The sequence below is a fragment of the Antedon bifida genome, chromosome 2 (assembly GCF_963402885.1).
Source record: "Antedon bifida chromosome 2, ecAntBifi1.1, whole genome shotgun sequence".
In the NCBI taxonomy this organism is placed as follows: Eukaryota; Metazoa; Echinodermata; class Crinoidea; order Comatulida; family Antedonidae; genus Antedon; species Antedon bifida.
Window position 1 is genome coordinate 2,914,591 of NC_136227.1, and position 18,804 is coordinate 2,933,394.

An 18,804-nucleotide genomic window follows, 5' to 3' on the forward strand; every position below is an offset into this window, starting at 1 on the left:
AGTTGGGTTTTCATAATTAATTAACAATTATATACTCTCGTTTGGTAGGTATTGCAACATTCTGAGTCTGGTTTTTTTTCCGTTTGGTGTTTAGTAGGACCGCGCTCGCGAAAGACAGTCGTTCACGTGGGAAGGGCCGTATGACATCGCCTTTTTGAGGAATTAGGCTAGATAATAATGATCCTAGGCGATCGGACGCTGCACGACCCTCCCCATGTTTATTGAAGGTGGCATGAGAATTAATTTTATTAGTGATGGTAAGTAGGCTTTACAAAAAACAAAACTTGTAGACCCGGAGACAACATTTTATTATGTTCATGTTTGAGATGTTCGGCGATATCACACACGTGTGTACTGACGTCGATGTAAACAAACAGCCAACTTACTACTTCCGTCTGAGTGTATTGCATTTTGGGTAATGATGACGTTTTGCTCGACGACCACCCATAGATTTAACCGGTTATTTCGGAGCACAAATTGAGCAGAAACGCGGTCTTGTTATTGTTATCTTTTTTTAATCTATTTTAAAATAACCGGTTAAATTGCGTTATGCAGCAGAAACAGACCCATAAAGAGTTTAATAGTGTAGACAGAACAATAAATATTTTGTTTTTCCAGATATGTTTTCATATTCTTTGGTGTGTAGCCGACAGATTAACAGTTTTATTACACAACTGTATAAGGATTGTACATATTGCTATTTTTTACAAGATTTCTTTGTGCGTTGTGTTCATTCTGAATAATAAATTACTTCCAATGCTTGTAGTCGTGTCGGCAGTATGAGTTATGAGTCACTGTGTTAGATATAAAAAAATGGCAATATTCTAATGCAAATTACACGATAAAACTAGCATTACTCTCAAAATAAAACAAATTACAGACAATTCAAACACATTAGCGTCCAGTACCATTACATTGTACACTCATCTTTTACTGCCTACACTTTTGTATTTAAAAAAAACAGAATTTTTTTTTATCGCTAACGTGTGTTGTTAGCATGCATTTAATGTACCCTTAGAATTGCTTGAGATTTATGAGTCTAAATTGAATTTAGTGACGGGTAATTTGCTTCATAAATGCGAGAAAGACGGAATTGTACAATTTTTGTTGTAAGACTATTTATTATTAGGTCTTGGAATGTAGACTGTGCTTTTGTTAAGGCACTTTTATGCCGTTATTCTGTTTTATATGAATATTCAATAAAATTAAAAGTATGATTTTTTTCATATTATTATTTAAGTCTATACTTTAGAATAAAAAATTATCTTTAAATCAATGTAAATTTATGCATTTTTTTGTTAATCATTTTGAAAAGTTTCTACATAATTTGATTTCTACAAATCTACTTCCTCAAAATCATAAAATGTTTTCTTTCCTCAGAGTGTTAACTTCAGTAAAGTATAACCCTTATTACTGTAAGTCAAGTATTTTGTAACAAACACCTCAATACCCTCAGGGTGCTTAAACCATCCACTACTACATAGCATTCTTACCATTAAACAAATCATCGTAATTTCTTAGGCCAGAATTTGAGCCTTGATATTCAACTTCTACTACCCCAAGGGAGAGTAAAATTAACTGTAGCACTTCTCCACCTGCCAGGTCAGCCAGAAGCTAGTTTCTATCTGTGCTTTACAATCAGAATCAATGGCAATCTATCCGACCGAACTACGTGAACTCTCATCGGGGAAGCGTAAGATGAGACGCGAGAGTAAAATTGCTTCGGAAGGGTTCTTGTCTCTTGCGCTTCCTTGCTGTGATTTTCAACATTGGCAACATCTCTGACTGAATGGTTAACTGGCTACATTCGTGTTGAGTTTGAGAGTATACAGTACATTTAAATGCTATTGGAGACAGACAATGCTAATTTCTATGTGTTGGTCTTTTAAACAGACAATTCTCTATTTAGTGTAAGCCTATATGATTTTGTGCCTGTGATTAATAAATTACAATATTTACAATATTAAATATAATTTTGTTTATCACTTTTTTTTTCACTATTTAAAATTGTAAATTGGTTTTTACTCTTTACTTTTTAAATACAAAATAAAGCAAATAAAATATAAAAATCTATTTTTATCAGTTTAAAATTCAAGTTGTTTATTGTTATTCAATGCCCTTTGGCAGTATCCCTATCTGACTTCTGTATCAAACTCTATTTACAATTTACATTGTATTGTCTTCCATATTTTCCCACAGGTTTAAAAGTTATCAAAAGCCGCAATATAGTATTACCACTAAAGTCAATGTTGCATTCACCAGCCTGGTATAGCAATACCGATATAAAAGGGAGTCTTTGTTGAACAAACAGAGGCTTAATTCAGTGCTTAAGCTATCTGTTTAAACGCTAAGATTCAAGCATACTATTGTGGTGGAAGATATTTCTCAATTTCAAGGCAATTAATAGGTGCAATAGAGCAGAGCTGCAAGCCGTCCCAGTTAGAACTAATGTTTCAAAAAGTACAGTAATGTTCTAAGATACAGTTTGACTAATATTACTGTAGCTTTAAAAACATTAATTGAATGCTGCCAAAATAAATATGCTAACAATTTAACAATGACGATTTCAACCAAATTTACAGAATAGGTTTGTACATTAGGCCTAACTGTCAGTGTCTCTACTTTTCTCACAACTGTGCGTTTTGTGTCACTTTGTGGCATCAACAACGAATTATATACAAATTGAAAATACACAATTGAAAAAGAAAACATTACATGAAATAATCCTTAATAGGTACCGAATGTTAACAGCTTATATATCATTTTACAGTAAAAAGTATCAATCACATATCGATTGGTTCCACCAACCCACAATCGTTAATATTAATCAATTAATGCTCAGACAAATTCAAAATCAAACTGTGATTAAAAAATCCCTTTCTCAAAATATTTGAGATTAGCTTAAACAATTGTTGCAATCCTTCTTTCGAACACAAATCCTACTTTATAAAAACCCATGTATTTTAAATACTGTACAGACGTATAAAAAAATATTATTGTTCATTATTGTCTCAATAAATGCATTCGTAAATAATCTTATCTATGTTTGAATGAGAAAAATAAATGAAATGAAAAATCTAGGCCCGTAGCAAACTTACCTACTAAACCCGAAATCAACAACAAAACCAAGTCACACACTACTGTGTTATGGGACATGTTGTCTTCTGTGCGTGCGGCTAGGCTGCAACAGTCTGCACAAACTATCGGTATAATCAGTAAATCCTTGCTTTAAAAGCACATATCCAGCAACCAAATTGGAAGAACAATCAGACGAATATCCTAGTTAAAATATTAGAACCATACACATAAAAGTTATCAAATTTCTTTGCAGTAAAACATATAAAAACACGGTGCTAAAACGTCCAGCAATCGGCAATGCACCATTCACGTCTGCCCGTCCAATGTAAACTCGGTAGTGATTGATCGTGCGAATCCAGCGAGTGCTAAGCACAGACTGAACTGAAGTGTGTTATGCGGCGTATTCATTATAACAAAATAGTTCCTTAAAATAGTATTATTACACTACCGTTTGCAATGAACCAACTTCGTTTCTAATAAAACAAATGAATCGAAGATTTCAAGAGCGCTATGTCTCTAAATATGGATTTTATGAGCAATAAAGCACAATATTAGCGAGTTTTAGATACAGAATATTACTCCGCTGATAATTAGTTAACACTGCTTATATATTGGTAACAATAACTGAGTGCGGCGGCTCTATAGAAGCAATGAATAATAAAGTATTCCACGTTAATAGGATCAGCCCTTTGAAAAGGGACCAATGCCGCCTGCTTTTTATGGGTCTTAAGTTAGTCTTTTCATACAGTTGAAGCAATTATATTCAATCGAAAGATCTAATCATTTTGTTGGAATGGTTTTGTTGCTTAATTATTTCACGGAAATCTGTTTCATTTTCCATTATAAATGTTTCTTGTTGTTTGAGAATATTTCGATATTCTTCTACTGGTCTGGCCCGTCGTCATTTATAATTAACATTTAAAATAAAATGCTGTGTATTTTATCGTATATATACTGTAAAATATAGGCCTACATTATTTACATTTTGTTCCGAAATTGTGAGAAGTACGGGCCTACACACTGTATTATTTTGTTACGTTTTACGTTAGGCCTACCTAGAGATCTCTATGGGCCTACTTATTAGTACTTGTTCATTTGTTTCCCGGAAAAATAATTTTAAGAACATTATAATTCATTATCCATGTTTTAACTTAATTTATAATAAGACCTACTGTATTACATATTAATTATTATAGAACGTTTATTTACACAAGGAATTAATTATTATGATTTCTAACAATCGTAATGCTACAAAATGTAATATAAATGTAGTAGGCCTACTTGTACTTGGTTCACGCTCTAATGAACAAATCATTTGAGGATTGTGACAAAAAGGAAGCGCGCATCAGATACGCTTCGTGAAAAAGTGTCATAAAATAACGAAGGGTAAACTAGATAATGTGAATAATAAATGTTGTGACTTCTGTGAATATTTGCAAAAGCCAATACAAAATGGAACTATCGTATTCCGTAAAAAAGTGTTTTTAGCAGAATTTTCTTCTACGCTTCATGGTAGATATCTTGTCCGACTTTTCAAATAACAACAACGTTTACCGACCGACCAACTGACAGACAGAACGACCGACCGACCGACCGACCAACCAACCAACCGACATAATGAGCTGTAGAGTCAATTTAAATACATGAAATTCGTTTTCCTAAATTTTAAGTCATTAGGGTGATGTTAATGGAAAAAGAATATAACGGGAATTTCTCATTCTGACTAAAGGCCAATTTACAAAGACGAGCGGTAACGATAAGCGGAAAACCGCGCATCTTGTCACACGTAGAAACCGCCCGTCCGCCGCGTTCTGTGTAAATGGTCATAAGGAATAACATAGATTCTATATTTGTATTACCGTTACCGCTCGTCTGTGTACATTAGCCATATCGGATCGAGATGGCGGGCGTGCGTCCGAGAAGAACGCGCACATGCCACACCCTAGACAACCGACCCTACGCCTCACTCTCTCCTGTCGGTTAATTTAGAGGATGCAACTGTCAATTAATATCATCCAGTATGATGCTATCTATTTTATCATCCTTATTTATTCAAGGATTCACTTCTATTGGGAATAACTTTTAATCTAATATGATTTTTTTGGCCGTATTGATTTGACATCTCATTACCACACCCATACCAGCATTTTAGTAAACAAATTGTTAAAAACTTCAGTTAATATTAACAGTGCCGTATACTTAAGCTTGGTTCTCACTAGGACGCAACGCATGGACGTTAAACGCAACCGAATTGACCAATGACAAGCGACAGTTCCGATAATCCATCACTTGTGTGATTGGTCAAGTTACTTACGTTGCGCTTACGTCTTTGCGTTGCGTCCTAGTGGGAACCAAGCTTTAGAATGGCATCTGAGTTGACCAATAACAAGCGACAGTACAGATTACTGTGCCATGATTGGTCAATTGTTTTCGGGGCGGTTAGGTCCTTGCGTTGTAAAGTGTAAACAAACAAGCCTACCTAAATTGGACAAATATAGTAGTTGTTTTAGTATCAAATACTATCTCAATTCGCCAATGTACTAACTTGGATTCGTTAAAAAAATTATTAAAAACTCATCTTTTTCCCCAGGCTTATACATAATTGTCATAATTCTTTCCATTTTAAATTTTAAAATAAATTTCATTGTACATTTTATCTGAGGTGATTGCATACTTTATGCATTCAAAAGCACCTTGATCACCTTTGGTGGCAAAGTGCGCTCTAGAAATCTGTTCAATAAAAAATGTAAATACATACATAAAACAATGAAACCATTGTTAGAATTCAATATTTGTATTTTTAGTTTATTCATAGAGGTTTTGTCTCAAAATGGCAATAACCATAATTATCCTAAAATAAACATTAATTTAATTAATTTTCCCACAAAACAACCACACATAACATTATAATGCTACTATGATTAAATAATAATGCTTTTGAAAAAAAATTATAACATTTGATAAATTTGAAAATGTTAAAATTCATTTGACTAAAACTCAAATGTAGAAACAATCTAAATTCAGGAATTCTATAAATAAAAACAAATAATAAATATCACAAAATAAACATATAAATAATTAACTATACCACAATTAACGTTTAGAAGAATACCTCACTTTGCATATCAATTTGAGCAATTTATCTCCTTTCAAGATTTTCCAATCTTTATCATTACACATATTTCAGTATTATTAGATTACACAGCTGTTGAGTTGAAAAGTCATTCTGAGAATGTTAAAAACATATGAACATACACAGATTGACTTTTAGACTCGATAGCTTCGTAACCGGCTGTGCGTGTCGCGTAAAAGAAAGCTAGCTAACAATGCTAGGTTGTTAAGACTTGGCGTTTCTTTCTTCATTATGTCTAAATATATTAAATGACTACACCACTTAAAAGAAATATTACATAAAACAAATTATTACCTAAAATTAATAGTAAAACTTATTGCTTACACAAATAGCATAGCTGAGTTAAAGGTTTTTAATAAAATTTCATCAATATGATGTAACATCTAAATAAATAACAAAATAAAACCATCTTGGATTGAGTTGTAGGCGTCAATAGTACAGTAGTTACTGTATTTGAAAAACTGAAATAGTTACACTTGCTATCAAAAATTAATGTTATTTTAAATGTAACATATTTTATGCTTGGTTCCCACTAGGGACACAACACGAGGATGTAAACGCAACGCAAATGAGTTGACCAATGACAAGCGACAGTTCAAATAATTCGTAATTGGTTATAATTGGTCAAAATACTTGTGTTACGCGTCATAGTGGCAACCAAGTGTGTACAACAAGTATACATCAGATCCACAGAATGGGTGTAAAATACAGCTGCAATAGGCAGTGTCTGAGACACCTCCGTTAATTAAATCAAAGTTATTAATTAAAAATTGAAACAATTAAAGGCACTTCGTTACAGAATTGCACACTATAATAAAAAATGTATTTATGCTGGCTTACAAAATATTATAAGCTAAAATTCATAAATATCAATATTCATGTCCAATATTAAATGAAAGACATAATTTTAAGGGGAAATTCCCTAATTATATTATCTTATACCAAGGTCGAAGGTCAAATTTGTAATTGACTGATTCTTGTCATTTATTCTATCTCAAAGGTCAAATTTGTAATTGAACGTTGTTTATCATAATTTCATATCAAAGATCAAATTGAATTTTAAAGTTAAAATTTCTGCTTAAAAGTTTTTTTATTATTTTTATGTTTTTATTTTATTGTTGAATAATTTCAAATTATTCTATACTTATCAGAAGTCCTGGAGTTCTAAAATGTTTTCATACAAATCAAGCGATTCTGGATTTTTGAAAGCTCCCCGACTTTCAATCGTATCGCCAGCTATAATCTTCTTTACGGCAACTTCAACTTTCTTGCCACTTAATGTATACTGAAACAGAGACAGAGTCATTCATTTAGTTTGCTGCGCATCACTAACATCCTGTTCACACTGATGCTGTTACAGCATTTTAGTGTACGGCGCTAACATTTTGTGTGTAAATGCTTTATACATCACAGAACCTTATTAGTGGAAAATGGGAGTAAGTTAAAGAAATGCAGACTCTTAAATGCATTTAAAAGAGTAGGAAGGTAAAAATTGCTGCACATCACAACACCCTATTCACACTGATGGTGTTACCCTAACCCTATCATTTTGTGTCTGAACGCATCATACAGCACAGAACCTTATTAGTGTAAAATGGGAGGAAGTTAGAGAAATGAAGACTCTTAAATGCATTTCAAAGACACCAAAAAATGTAGGCTGTAGGAAGGTAAAAAATTGCTTGAAAATTAACCAAAAATGTATCTTTTTTTTGTGAAAAACTTACAGGAATATCCTGAGTGGGCAGTATTTTGGCGGGAATATGGCGAGCAGACAACCCTTGTCTGATTTTAGTCTTAACGGCTTTAACAATGTGATCATCAAACGGACAATCCTTTGACATCTTCAGAAACAAGACAACTCTTTCTTCTCGTTGACTGTTGTACTGCGGAACACAAAGACTGTCCTCTATCTCTACCATTGGCTCAACTGAAAAGTAAATTTGTTTAGGTCTCTCAAAAGTCAGTCAGTAGCAGGGTGATATATAATATATATATAATATCAAAGACTTAATTGTGAGATATCATTTCTGAGACATGTAAAAACTCTACACATCATGGGGGTAAAACTTTGTATTTGAGACTTTTCCGTCTTATTTATGGTGGGCCTATTGCCAGTAGAGTGACAAACACATAGGATGCAGTGCACTACATATTTTTTGGTTCTTTCCTAAAACAGCCAAACAAAATAGTTACAAATATTGAGGGCGCTATTTAAATATTTATCAGTACCTGAAGCATCAACTACTTGTGGGAATAAGACAAACATATATTACTTTTTGAATAAACTGTTTTAGACTTACTAATAGAGTATATATCTGAACTACCGAATCTTACGCCATTTGGATTTAGTGTTCCATCACTAACAAACAAAAAAAAAGAATTAAATGAATTTATACAGAAATATCTATTATGATGAATAGTTGGGCATAAACTGTAAAAGAAATGGGCAAGTAACAAGAAAAGGAGAAATAGAAAAAAGGAAGGATGAAAAAAGGGTGCATTGTGGGAAGGAAGGGGGTAGTCATCTCATATTACCTTCTCCCTTGCATTACAATTCCACCAGTTTGTGAATTGATAGTACAGAAATCTCCATGTGCCCAAACACCTGAATAAAAACAAAAATATATTTTATATTATTATTATTTATCACTGGCATTCTGGGTTGGTTAGATTAAAATAGTATTTACATTTTTTGAATATTTGTTCCAAATAGTCAAAACTCGGGTACCTGGAAATTTAGTAAAGTAAGCTTTCTGGTATTTAATACAGTCTTCATCATTCCAGAAGCAAGTAGGCTGTGAGGGGAATGGCTTGGTACACACCAACTCACCACTTTCATCAAATATAGGCTGACCTGTAAAACACAAACTTACTTAACCTCTGTCTACACTATATCCACCCACCCATATATGGACATGATGATGTCATATCACTACTATATTTGGGCATATCACACTTTTTTTTGTCAAACTAGTTTGATAGTGTAGACAGAGCTTTATACTACATAGCACTGTACAACAAATAATAAAAAAAGATATTAGGATTTTGTAACACAAAATTTATAATATAATTAGGAAGAATAAATGTAAGACAGAAGAATGATAAATTTGGTACCGTGTTCATTCCAGCTTTCAATGGCCATTCCAAGGTTCCTGCACTGGACCTCACCTCGTACCACCGGTACTGTCCAGTTCTGACCAGCAAAGCAGGAGATTATATCAGTGCCACCTGTATACAAAAACATGAAGCATCTTAGAAAACTTCTATAATACAAAATAGTACAATACTCAACCAGAAACAGCTGCATAAGTATTACAAGGTACCAACAATGGATATCATACAACTATGTCATGAGGTATGTTACCAACCAACTTCCATTCTACAATTTAGCCAAGGATAACAATAAGTGATTTCATTCACTGTCCTCAAAAGTTCACAGGAAAAACATACACAAGACGCTATAAAATTACAAGTTCTTGGGAGTAGAGAAAACAATCCTGACATCTGACAGGACTTCAACCCTGGGGTCGTAGGAAGTATCTTAAGCACCAAGCTACAATTCTACTGATTTGATTTGAACAATGCAAAACTTGACTTTAGACTTTAAAGCCTGGCTAAAGTCTAAAGCCTTGTCTAAACTATCAAAATTTGTGTGACAAAAAAGTATGATGTGCCCGTATATGGACATGATGATGTCATATCACTATCATATTTGGGCACATCACACTTTTTTTTGTCAAACTAGTTTGATAGTGTAGACAGGGCTTAAGACAAAGACATTTCTTGCAATATGTCCCACGAAATACTTCATTGAATAACATTTACCTGTTATAGAGCCTAGCAGGAGGTTCTTCTTGACATGTTCATAAACATAGTCATAACAAACTGGGTTCAAAGGTGAACCCGTGGACAGGATTGTGTGCAAGGTTTTCAAACTGTGCGTCTCGGCCGGATAAACTTCTTTGTCGCGTAAAACTGACAACCATTTAGCTCCTGTTCCAAAAATCGAGACTCTGAAAAAAAAAAAAAAAAATTGTGTACTGATACTGTACATAAAAGAAAAAAAAACAATATATTAATTTGGAGAGGTCACCATAAAAAGATTCTTTTTACTTTTCCTATACCAGAAATATATCCAATCAACAGAAACCATGAAAGAGAAGCAGTTGGTATAAAGCTCTGTCTACACTATCAAACTAGTTTGACAAAAAAATGAGGGATGTGCCCAAATATGGTAGTGATATGACATCATCATGTCTATATATGGGCACATTACAAATATTATTACCTACCCAATGTCATCAATAAAATCCCAGAGAACATTAGCATTTGGTATAAGAGGTGAGCCATCATAGAGGGCGATACTAGCTCCGACAGCAAGGCTGCTAACAAGCCAATTCCACATCATCCAACCCGTCTAAAAAAAAGAGTAAAAAGATAACAAAACTTAAGAAGGGGGCGGACTACGTAATTGTTTTCACTCGAGCTCCTCTGTGAATACTGTTCCGGTGAACTCTCAAATGGGAGCTTCAAAGTGCTGGAAAACAGAGTGGTATGAATGGTTCCTCTGCTTTTCTTCGTTTTTTGGTAGGATCGGATAGACAGATGCGTTGTTCCCTCAAGCTCCTGTGAATACTGTTCCGGTGAGCTCTCATAGGGGAGCTTCAAAGTGCTGGAGAACTGAATGCTGTAAATCGTTCCTCTGTTTTTTTTGTTTTTTTGTTTTGGTTATCTTTCGATATTTTATGGATCATTTTTATGTGTAAAGCGTTTAGTAACATTGTATTAGGTGCTATATAAGACTACCATTATCATGATTATTATACAGTGTACACTTGATTTGGCCATGGCTTAAAATAATTATATTAACTTGGTTGACTTACAGTTGTAAAATACATAATGTTATCATCTCTTTTCATATTGCCATGTAGAACATGCTCCTTAAGATGCTGGAGTAATGTACCCTGAAAGGAACAGTCATATAAGATACACTGCATTAACAAAATATCAACACTTTGCTAGGGAGTCAATCTACAATTTGGTCATCATGTAGTAAAGCTCTGTCTACACTATCAAACTAGTTTGACAAAAAAAGTGTGATGTGCCCAAATATGGTAGTGATATGCCAACATTTGGTAGTGATATGATGTCATCATGTCCATATATGGGCACATCACATTTTTTTGTCACATAAAGTTTGATAGTGTAGACAGAGCTTAAGTAATAAGGAGTTTTCACAACACAATACTACTGTATTATTTAGTTCTATTTAATATACTTACACCAGCAGAATGTACCATACACTTGGGTTCACCAGTGGTACCAGAAGAATACATAATGTAAAGTGGGTGATTAAACGGAAGCTGCTCAAATGTGAGGGGTGGGTAGGAACCGTCATTCCGACACCCAGATTTCAGAAACTCAGAGAGAAGAACACTGCAATCAAATAGACAAAATTAAATAAATGAATTAAATAAAATGTTTTTTCAAGAAAAAATAATTTGCTGAATTTCGCTTTTCTTATATTAAGCAAATTGCCAAGGATAAGGATGAATTCATTCACTATCCTTCTTAAAGGTGGCAATCCTGTTCACAAGACAAACATATACACAAGATGCTCTACATAAACAAAGTCTTATTACAAGTTTTTCGGAGTGGAGTTATAATTTGTCATTAAAAATTCTGACATGACAGACTTGAACTCAGGACCCTTGGATTGGTAGCGAAGCATCATAACCACCAAGCCACAACACCACTCCTTCAGCCTCTAGAAATGCTCACCAGTCTTAAACTCTGTCTACAGTATCAAACTTTATGTGACAAAAAAATGTGAAGTGCCCATATATGGACATGATGATGTCATATCACTACTATATTTGGGTATATCACTACCATATATGGGTACATCAGACATGTTTAGTCAAACTAGTTTGATAGTGTAGACAGAGCTTTAAAAGACCTAAAAACAAAATAACAATATCTGAAGCTCAACAAACCTGTTTTTAATATCGGGCATTTGAATGTCCTCTTCTTTACCCACAAACGGTATGATTACGACCTTTTCAATATTGTTAAGTTCTTGTACAACATTCTTCAACTTGTCAAAATGATTGTGTGTTTTACCGTTGTACACCACAGCATTGACGGAGAAGATTAACTTTGGTTGAATTTGACTAAATCTACTTAAAACACCCTAAAAAAATAACATTTCTTGATTTAATATCGTTATGAGTATATAAATACAATAAAGTTTCCTCTAATTAGAGATACCAGATATATTAATGTATGCTGAAAATGTGTGTTTAAATAAACAATATAATTTAAAGATGTATTGTCCCCAAAGAACATGAAAAATGAAGATTAATAAAATCAAACTTTGAATGGGCCTTTTGTAGTTTTGAGAAAGGTAATCCCTTCCGTAGAAAAATATTTTTACTCATAAAAAGAAAAAATAAACAGTTAAATTCAACCAAAAACCAATTGTCTGACAAGACAATTTGACTATTTTTTGCTTTAAATTACGGTTTTTTCAGGTAAATATTTTTTGTTTTGATCAAATTTTTGGTCAAAGTGAACAACTATTGTGTGACATTAAAATGACCTGAAATTCTGAAAAATTATTTTTTCAGGGGGACAATATATCTTTAAATATTTTTCAGTGCAAATAAAGATAATGTCACACAGATATTTATGTATATATTGTTATTTATTGACCTTTTTTATGTTGGTATAATCATGAATGGTGAAAATAATCTGATAATCTAAAACCATCTGGTTATATAATATGAGGTAACTATTAGTAGTGATTTTGTAGATACTCACAGAAACCCCAAAATCAGGCGATGTTGAGCTCCATACAGCTCCTATACTGGCTGCAGCTAGCATAGCTTCCACAGCTGCAGGACAGTTAGATATGTAACCTAAGATGAAATCAATAGAACATACTGTTACCATATGTTTATTGGCATGCTGATATGAAAATAGTTGTGTTTTAACATTACTTCATGGATACACATTTGTTGCATATTTCTATAACACAGAAAATGATATTCCAGTTGAGCTATGGCTGGCAAATTTAAAGAAGTTTTTTCCAACCTTTGAAGTAATATAAACTACTGAACCTAAAGAATTCCCTCACCCATGACATTGGTAGTATAGATTTTCAGCATTAAAAATAAAAAATCTGTCTCTTAATTAATAACCTGTCTCTTAATCAATAATCAATAACCTGTCTCTTAATCAATAATCAATAACATGTCTCTTAATCAATAACCTGTGTCTTAATCAATAATCAATAACTTGTATTTTAATCAATAACCTGTTTCTTAATAATCTGTCTCTTATTCAATAATCAATAACCTGTGTCCTAATCAATAACTTGTCTCTTAATCAATAATCTGTCTCTTAATCAATAACCTGTCTCTTATTCAATAATCAATAACCTGTCTCTTAATCAATAATCAATAACCTGTCTCTTAATAAATAATCAATAACATGTCTCTTAATCAATAATCAATAACCTGTCTCTTAATCAATATTCAATAACCTGTCTCTTAATCAATAATCAATAACCTGTCTTTTAATCAATAATCTATAACCTGTCTCTTAATCAATAATCAATAACCTGTCTCTTAATCAATATTCAATAATCCGCCTCTTACCAACTACTCTATCGCCTTTCTTTACACCCATCTTTCGCATTGCTGCAGCATACTTTGTTACGTTTGCTCGTAGCTCTTTGAAAGTTGTTTTCTCCACAGAATCTTGACCCTCACCTTGAAAGATAACAAATTTATTTTATTTTGTAAATACATCAAAGTTATCCTATTTATTTGTATTTTACTTTAAAATGAAATACAAAAGACATCTTTTTTTAGGCCTAAACATGTTCACTTCAAGACAAACATACACAAACATTACTAAGTGAATTTTAAAGGCTTTTTAAATACATGTTTTCTCTAAGATTCAAGAAAGCACTAAATTACCTGTGGCATAAATAGCAACACGGTCATCATCGTATCGCAAGAGGTTCTCAGCAAAGTTCAATAGCGATCCCTCAAACCATATCGGCACTTCAGCGATACCTTTGGTCACGTCAACAACCTACAAAAAAAAACCCCTTAAGAAATCAAATTCGTTTAACCACACTTCATTAAATATGCATAGATAAATATACTGATTAAACATAATCATATACTGTAAACATTTTTCTTTTATTAAGATTGGTTCCCAAAAGGAGGTAATGCAAGGATGTAAACACAATGCAAGCGTGTTGACCAATGACAAGCGACAGTTTGAATAATTTATAATTTGTGATTGGTCAACTAACTTATGTTGCGTTACGTCCTTGTGTTGTGTCTATAGTGGGAACAAAGCATTACATAATAATATACTTTTATTCACAAAGAACTTCTACCAAATATGAATTTCAAAACTTACTTGGTCATAGGTTTTAGAACATTTGATACCAACAAATTCCCAGCATTCTTTCCAAAATGCAGAATAATTCTTGACAGACCATTTGTACAAGTCATCATAACCAGCTATACAAGAAAATATCATTTATTTATAATAAACATTTTAATCATCAATATACCAAATAACAACCCAATATTTTTAAAGCTAGGAATATTATTCAATTATAATTATTAGTGTACTGCATAATTTAAATTCGTCATAAATTACTTTGTTTGTATTTAAATCCTCTTATTCATTCAGTTTATACCAGCATGCACAAAAATGATGACACAGATCTAGCAACAAGTGGTTTGAAATCAATCAACCATGACAGGAGGCTTGTCAAAGGTGTGTCTCAAAAGGAGAACTCTGATTGGCTAATGCCACTATATTTGTGATATTCTATATGGTTGATAAGCATTGCCACATCATCAATGGCATTTGTACAAATGATAAACGTTAAATAGTTAGAACTCTAAAAAAATGCTTTGGTAAATACTTAATTGATGATTTAAATTTTTGGAGAAATGATTCAATTGTTATAATCAAATCAAAATAGGATGCATATATACTCAGATTGTCAATGGTGTGGTTTTTTTTAATCATCAAAAAGAAAACTTTATATTTTTTAGCTTCAATATCTTAGTCTATAGGCTTATTTATTCACATTACAACGTGGGTTAAATGGAAATTGAATAATCTGTTAATGGAATATAAGTTATTATGAATTGAACAAATTAATGTCTAAAAATAGCAATTCATATTTCTGTATACTCTGTATAACAGCTATATTTGTATTTATATTACTGTATATTTGTATTTATATTACTGTATATTTGTATTTATATTACTGTATATTTGTATTTATATATTGTATATTTGTATTTTATGTGAAAAGCCTTGTTTGTTTAGGATTGAGTAAACAGTAGCTGGTTAATAGTTGCTGGTATCATAAATATTTATTTGTAAAATCTGAGGGTTAGGCAGTCACAGTGTTAAGGTATGCAGAGCCTATCCTTTTGAACTATTCAGGTGATACTCCTCTACTAAGGGGACACTTTGAATTGATGTGAAATAAGGGGTTATGTATTTACACTATGGCCAACCCATATTAAGAAGGGAACACTTTTTAGGTCTCAAAGGGCTCCTCCTATACCTGAATTGATAACTAACAATCACGCAAATTTTAAAAAATAAACAAAACGATAAATAGTATATTAAAAACCAGTTATTGTTTTAAAATTAATGAAAAAAATAATCTGTCACTAAAAAAAATACACACTACGTATGACAGGATATATTAAACACTGGTAAATTTATTTTTACTTACACTTAATTAAACCTAAAAATGTCCTCCGCTGTCGTCAACACCCAGGGAATTACCACCAGTACTTCCCCCACCCGCAGCAATAATAGGGGTCCCTACTCCCTTCCTTCCAGACTGAGTCTAACTAAGACGAAAGTGCAGTTGCATCATTGACATGAAGTAAATAATAAATACAGTAGCAGACTATACAACTTACCAAGATTAAGTCCGTATCTTTGATTGATACGGAGGCGGAATTGTCCCATCTTGGTCTTATCCTCAGAGGACGGTTCCCACATGACAACATGCTTGCTCAGTGGTTGGTGTGTGCCGCCGTTTGTTGCCATGATGCCTGCCTAGCTAGCTAGGGCTAGATATTTTAGGCAAATGACAAGCCTAGCCTGATTTGCAGATGACAGCGATTCTGTACAGTAATTCAACTATTAACAATTGAAATTGAAGTATATATACAATTGTCAAGATTTAGTAGGCTTATAAAATGAAAAACAACTTAATTTACACTGCTCAGTGGTCACGGATGAATCGGTTTTCCATTCACAAAAAAATCAATCGCGATCGTTCGATCAGAAGAGAGGGCGCTGTACAAGTAATTTAAATTATCAGAAAAGAAAAGTCCATAGATTTACTGATACCAGAAATATACCAAAAAAAAAAGATTAAAATGCTATATTATACTCCTGCGTATAAATAAAAACGATTTCAGTAACGAAATCATAAAGTATGAAATGGTTCTGCCTACATAATATGGTCTTATTTTACTGCATTATATTGGTATAACTTTGGATTCTATTACAAAGTAGGATGGTTACAACCGGGGGTTACAAATCCAAAAGTTACTCAAGACCCAGAGGACCCATTAGCCATCCTTGGCCCAGCATGATGGCAGTTTGTAACTGTTGTATAATTAAATTATTGGGATAAAGCCAATAACATCATCAGCAAGATACCACACCATATAGAAAGAAATGCAATAAATAAAACAATTACACAATTATAACAAAACTACTATTACAATTTATTCTCACATTTTAAAATAAACATACGTACTAAACCCTGATAGACTTTAAACATTTAAATGAATATGTACAATAAATACACAGCTAAGATGTTGATATGAATACACACACATGCAACATATATATGTAAATTACACATAAATATTGTCTTTTATATTACATTTAAATTGTCAAAGGAACAGGGGCCCGATTCCCTTTCTAAAAATATTATTCCAATACACACACTAGCACATGATACAAACAAGATCTTGATAACTGGATACCACAGAACCTCACCATGGCAGGCACCAGAACCGACAACTTGGCCAACAAGAACCTCACAACTGGACCCAAAAAGAACCTCACAACAGGGCCCAAAAAGGACCTCACAACAGGGCCCAACAAGAACCTCACAACTTGGCCCAACAAGGACCTCACAACTGGACCAAAAAAGGACCTCACAACAGGGCCCCAACAAGAACCTTATAACAGGGCCCAAAAAAGGACCTTGAGTCACAATTGGACATAATTAGAACCATACAAAAGAGCCCAAAAAGGACCTGAATCTGAATCTCACAACTGGTCAATACTACAACTTTACAATTGGTCTCCTAAAGCTCTGTCTACACTATCAAACTTTATGTGACAAAAAAATGTGATGTGCCCATATATGGATATGATGATGTCATATCACTACCATATTTGGGTACATCACACTTTTTTGACAAACTAGTGTAGACAGAGTTTAAAGAAAGTATAGTGAATTATAATATCCCTTTAAAAAAACTCCACAACGGAGCGTCAACACCAGCGTTTTGTCTGGTGTCCACATCAGTGTGTAAACTTTACAGTTGTTTGTGACATGAAAGGGATATAATATCTCTATACTCCTACATTTACAGATACAGACACACACATACCATATCTACATAATTAATATAAATTTTAAATTTTTTTGACAGAGCAAATTATTAATAAAGCAAATTTTAAAATTATTTAATGTTTACTATAAAATTTCAATATTCCTAATAACTGAATTGAATTTTATTGTAAAATTCTAAAAATATTTGTTTTAATTAATAATGATTTACAATTTAGTTAAATAATGCACAGAACACAACAGGTTATAATTCTTTGCTAAGTTAATAATTAATAATATTCAGCTACTTGTTAAAATCAATGTTATATTCCTTAGGCATTAGTTGATAAAATATTATAGATACACTACGAAATTAATTCCTCAAATTGGTTAAAAATTAATCTAAGGCTCTGTCTACAATATCAAACTTTATGTGACAAAAACAATGTGATGTGCTCATATATTGACATGATGATGATATATCGTTACCATATTTGGGTATAGCACTACCATATTTGGGCACACTAGTATAATAGTATAGACAGAGATTTACATATTATACATTACAGCATCACTGTACATAATATATTTCAACATTTATTTGGGAACGGTTATTATTTACACAATACTGCCCTGTTGTTTTATATACTTTTATCATCTTTCATATGTAATAAATGTGACATTAAATAATAACTAAAATAATTAATAAGGTTTTGGTCACTCTGTTTGCCCTTTATCCGGTTTTGTTTGATGAATTACGGAAAAAAATGTTTTTAATATATACAAATAATCAATATTTATTATTATGCTATTAAAATAATATTTCTTTGTGGAAATACATTAAATTTTTCATATACCAGTAAAATATGTATAAATATAACTTTATGCCGTTACAATACAAAAATAAATACATAATTCTACAGACAGAATAGATAATACATATTTTTAAATTAGA

The 18,804-nt window shown here is 32.6% G+C and overlaps 2 protein-coding genes across 2 annotated transcripts in view; both read right to left on the bottom strand.

Annotated features, from left to right (window-relative positions):
- The window catches only part of LOC144835809 (transmembrane protein 132B-like), a 33,709-nt gene extending 30,252 nt beyond the window's left edge, over positions 1-3,457 (bottom strand). Inside the window, exon 1 of the mRNA XM_078690903.1 lies at positions 3,099-3,457. Coding sequence (XP_078547029.1) covers positions 3,099-3,156 — 58 coding nt within the window. The 5' untranslated portion in view covers positions 3,157-3,457. The remainder of the gene's footprint in view (positions 1-3,098) is intronic.
- A 2,490-nt stretch (positions 3,458-5,947) lies between these two features.
- Positions 5,948-16,515, bottom strand: LOC144858884 (acetoacetyl-CoA synthetase-like). Its single transcript, XM_078715022.1, has 16 exons — positions 16,192-16,515; positions 14,651-14,754; positions 14,197-14,314; positions 13,873-13,986; positions 13,034-13,131; positions 12,208-12,404; positions 11,494-11,647; positions 11,095-11,175; positions 10,504-10,628; positions 10,037-10,224; positions 9,326-9,439; positions 8,940-9,065; positions 8,747-8,816; positions 8,512-8,570; positions 7,936-8,138; positions 5,948-7,496 (listed from the first exon to the last, which is right to left on the bottom strand). The coding sequence occupies exons 1-16, from the start codon at positions 16,319-16,321 to the stop codon at positions 7,359-7,361; spliced, it is 2,019 nt and encodes a 672-aa protein (XP_078571148.1). The 5' UTR covers positions 16,322-16,515; the 3' UTR covers positions 5,948-7,358.
- Between the last annotated feature and the right edge of the window lie 2,289 nt (positions 16,516-18,804).

Coding starts and splice junctions, on each gene's coding strand:
- LOC144858884 (XM_078715022.1), bottom strand. CDS start 16,321: ATGGCAACAAACGGCGGCACACACCAACCACTGAGCAAGCATGTTGTC. Junction 8,817..8,939: donor TTACTTTACTAAATTTCCAG/GTACCCGAGTTT, acceptor GTTTTTATTCAG/GTGTTTGGGCACATGGAGAT. Junction 8,571..8,746: donor ATTGTAATGCAAGGGAGAAG/GTAATATGAGAT, acceptor TTTGTTTGTTAG/TGATGGAACACTAAATCCAA.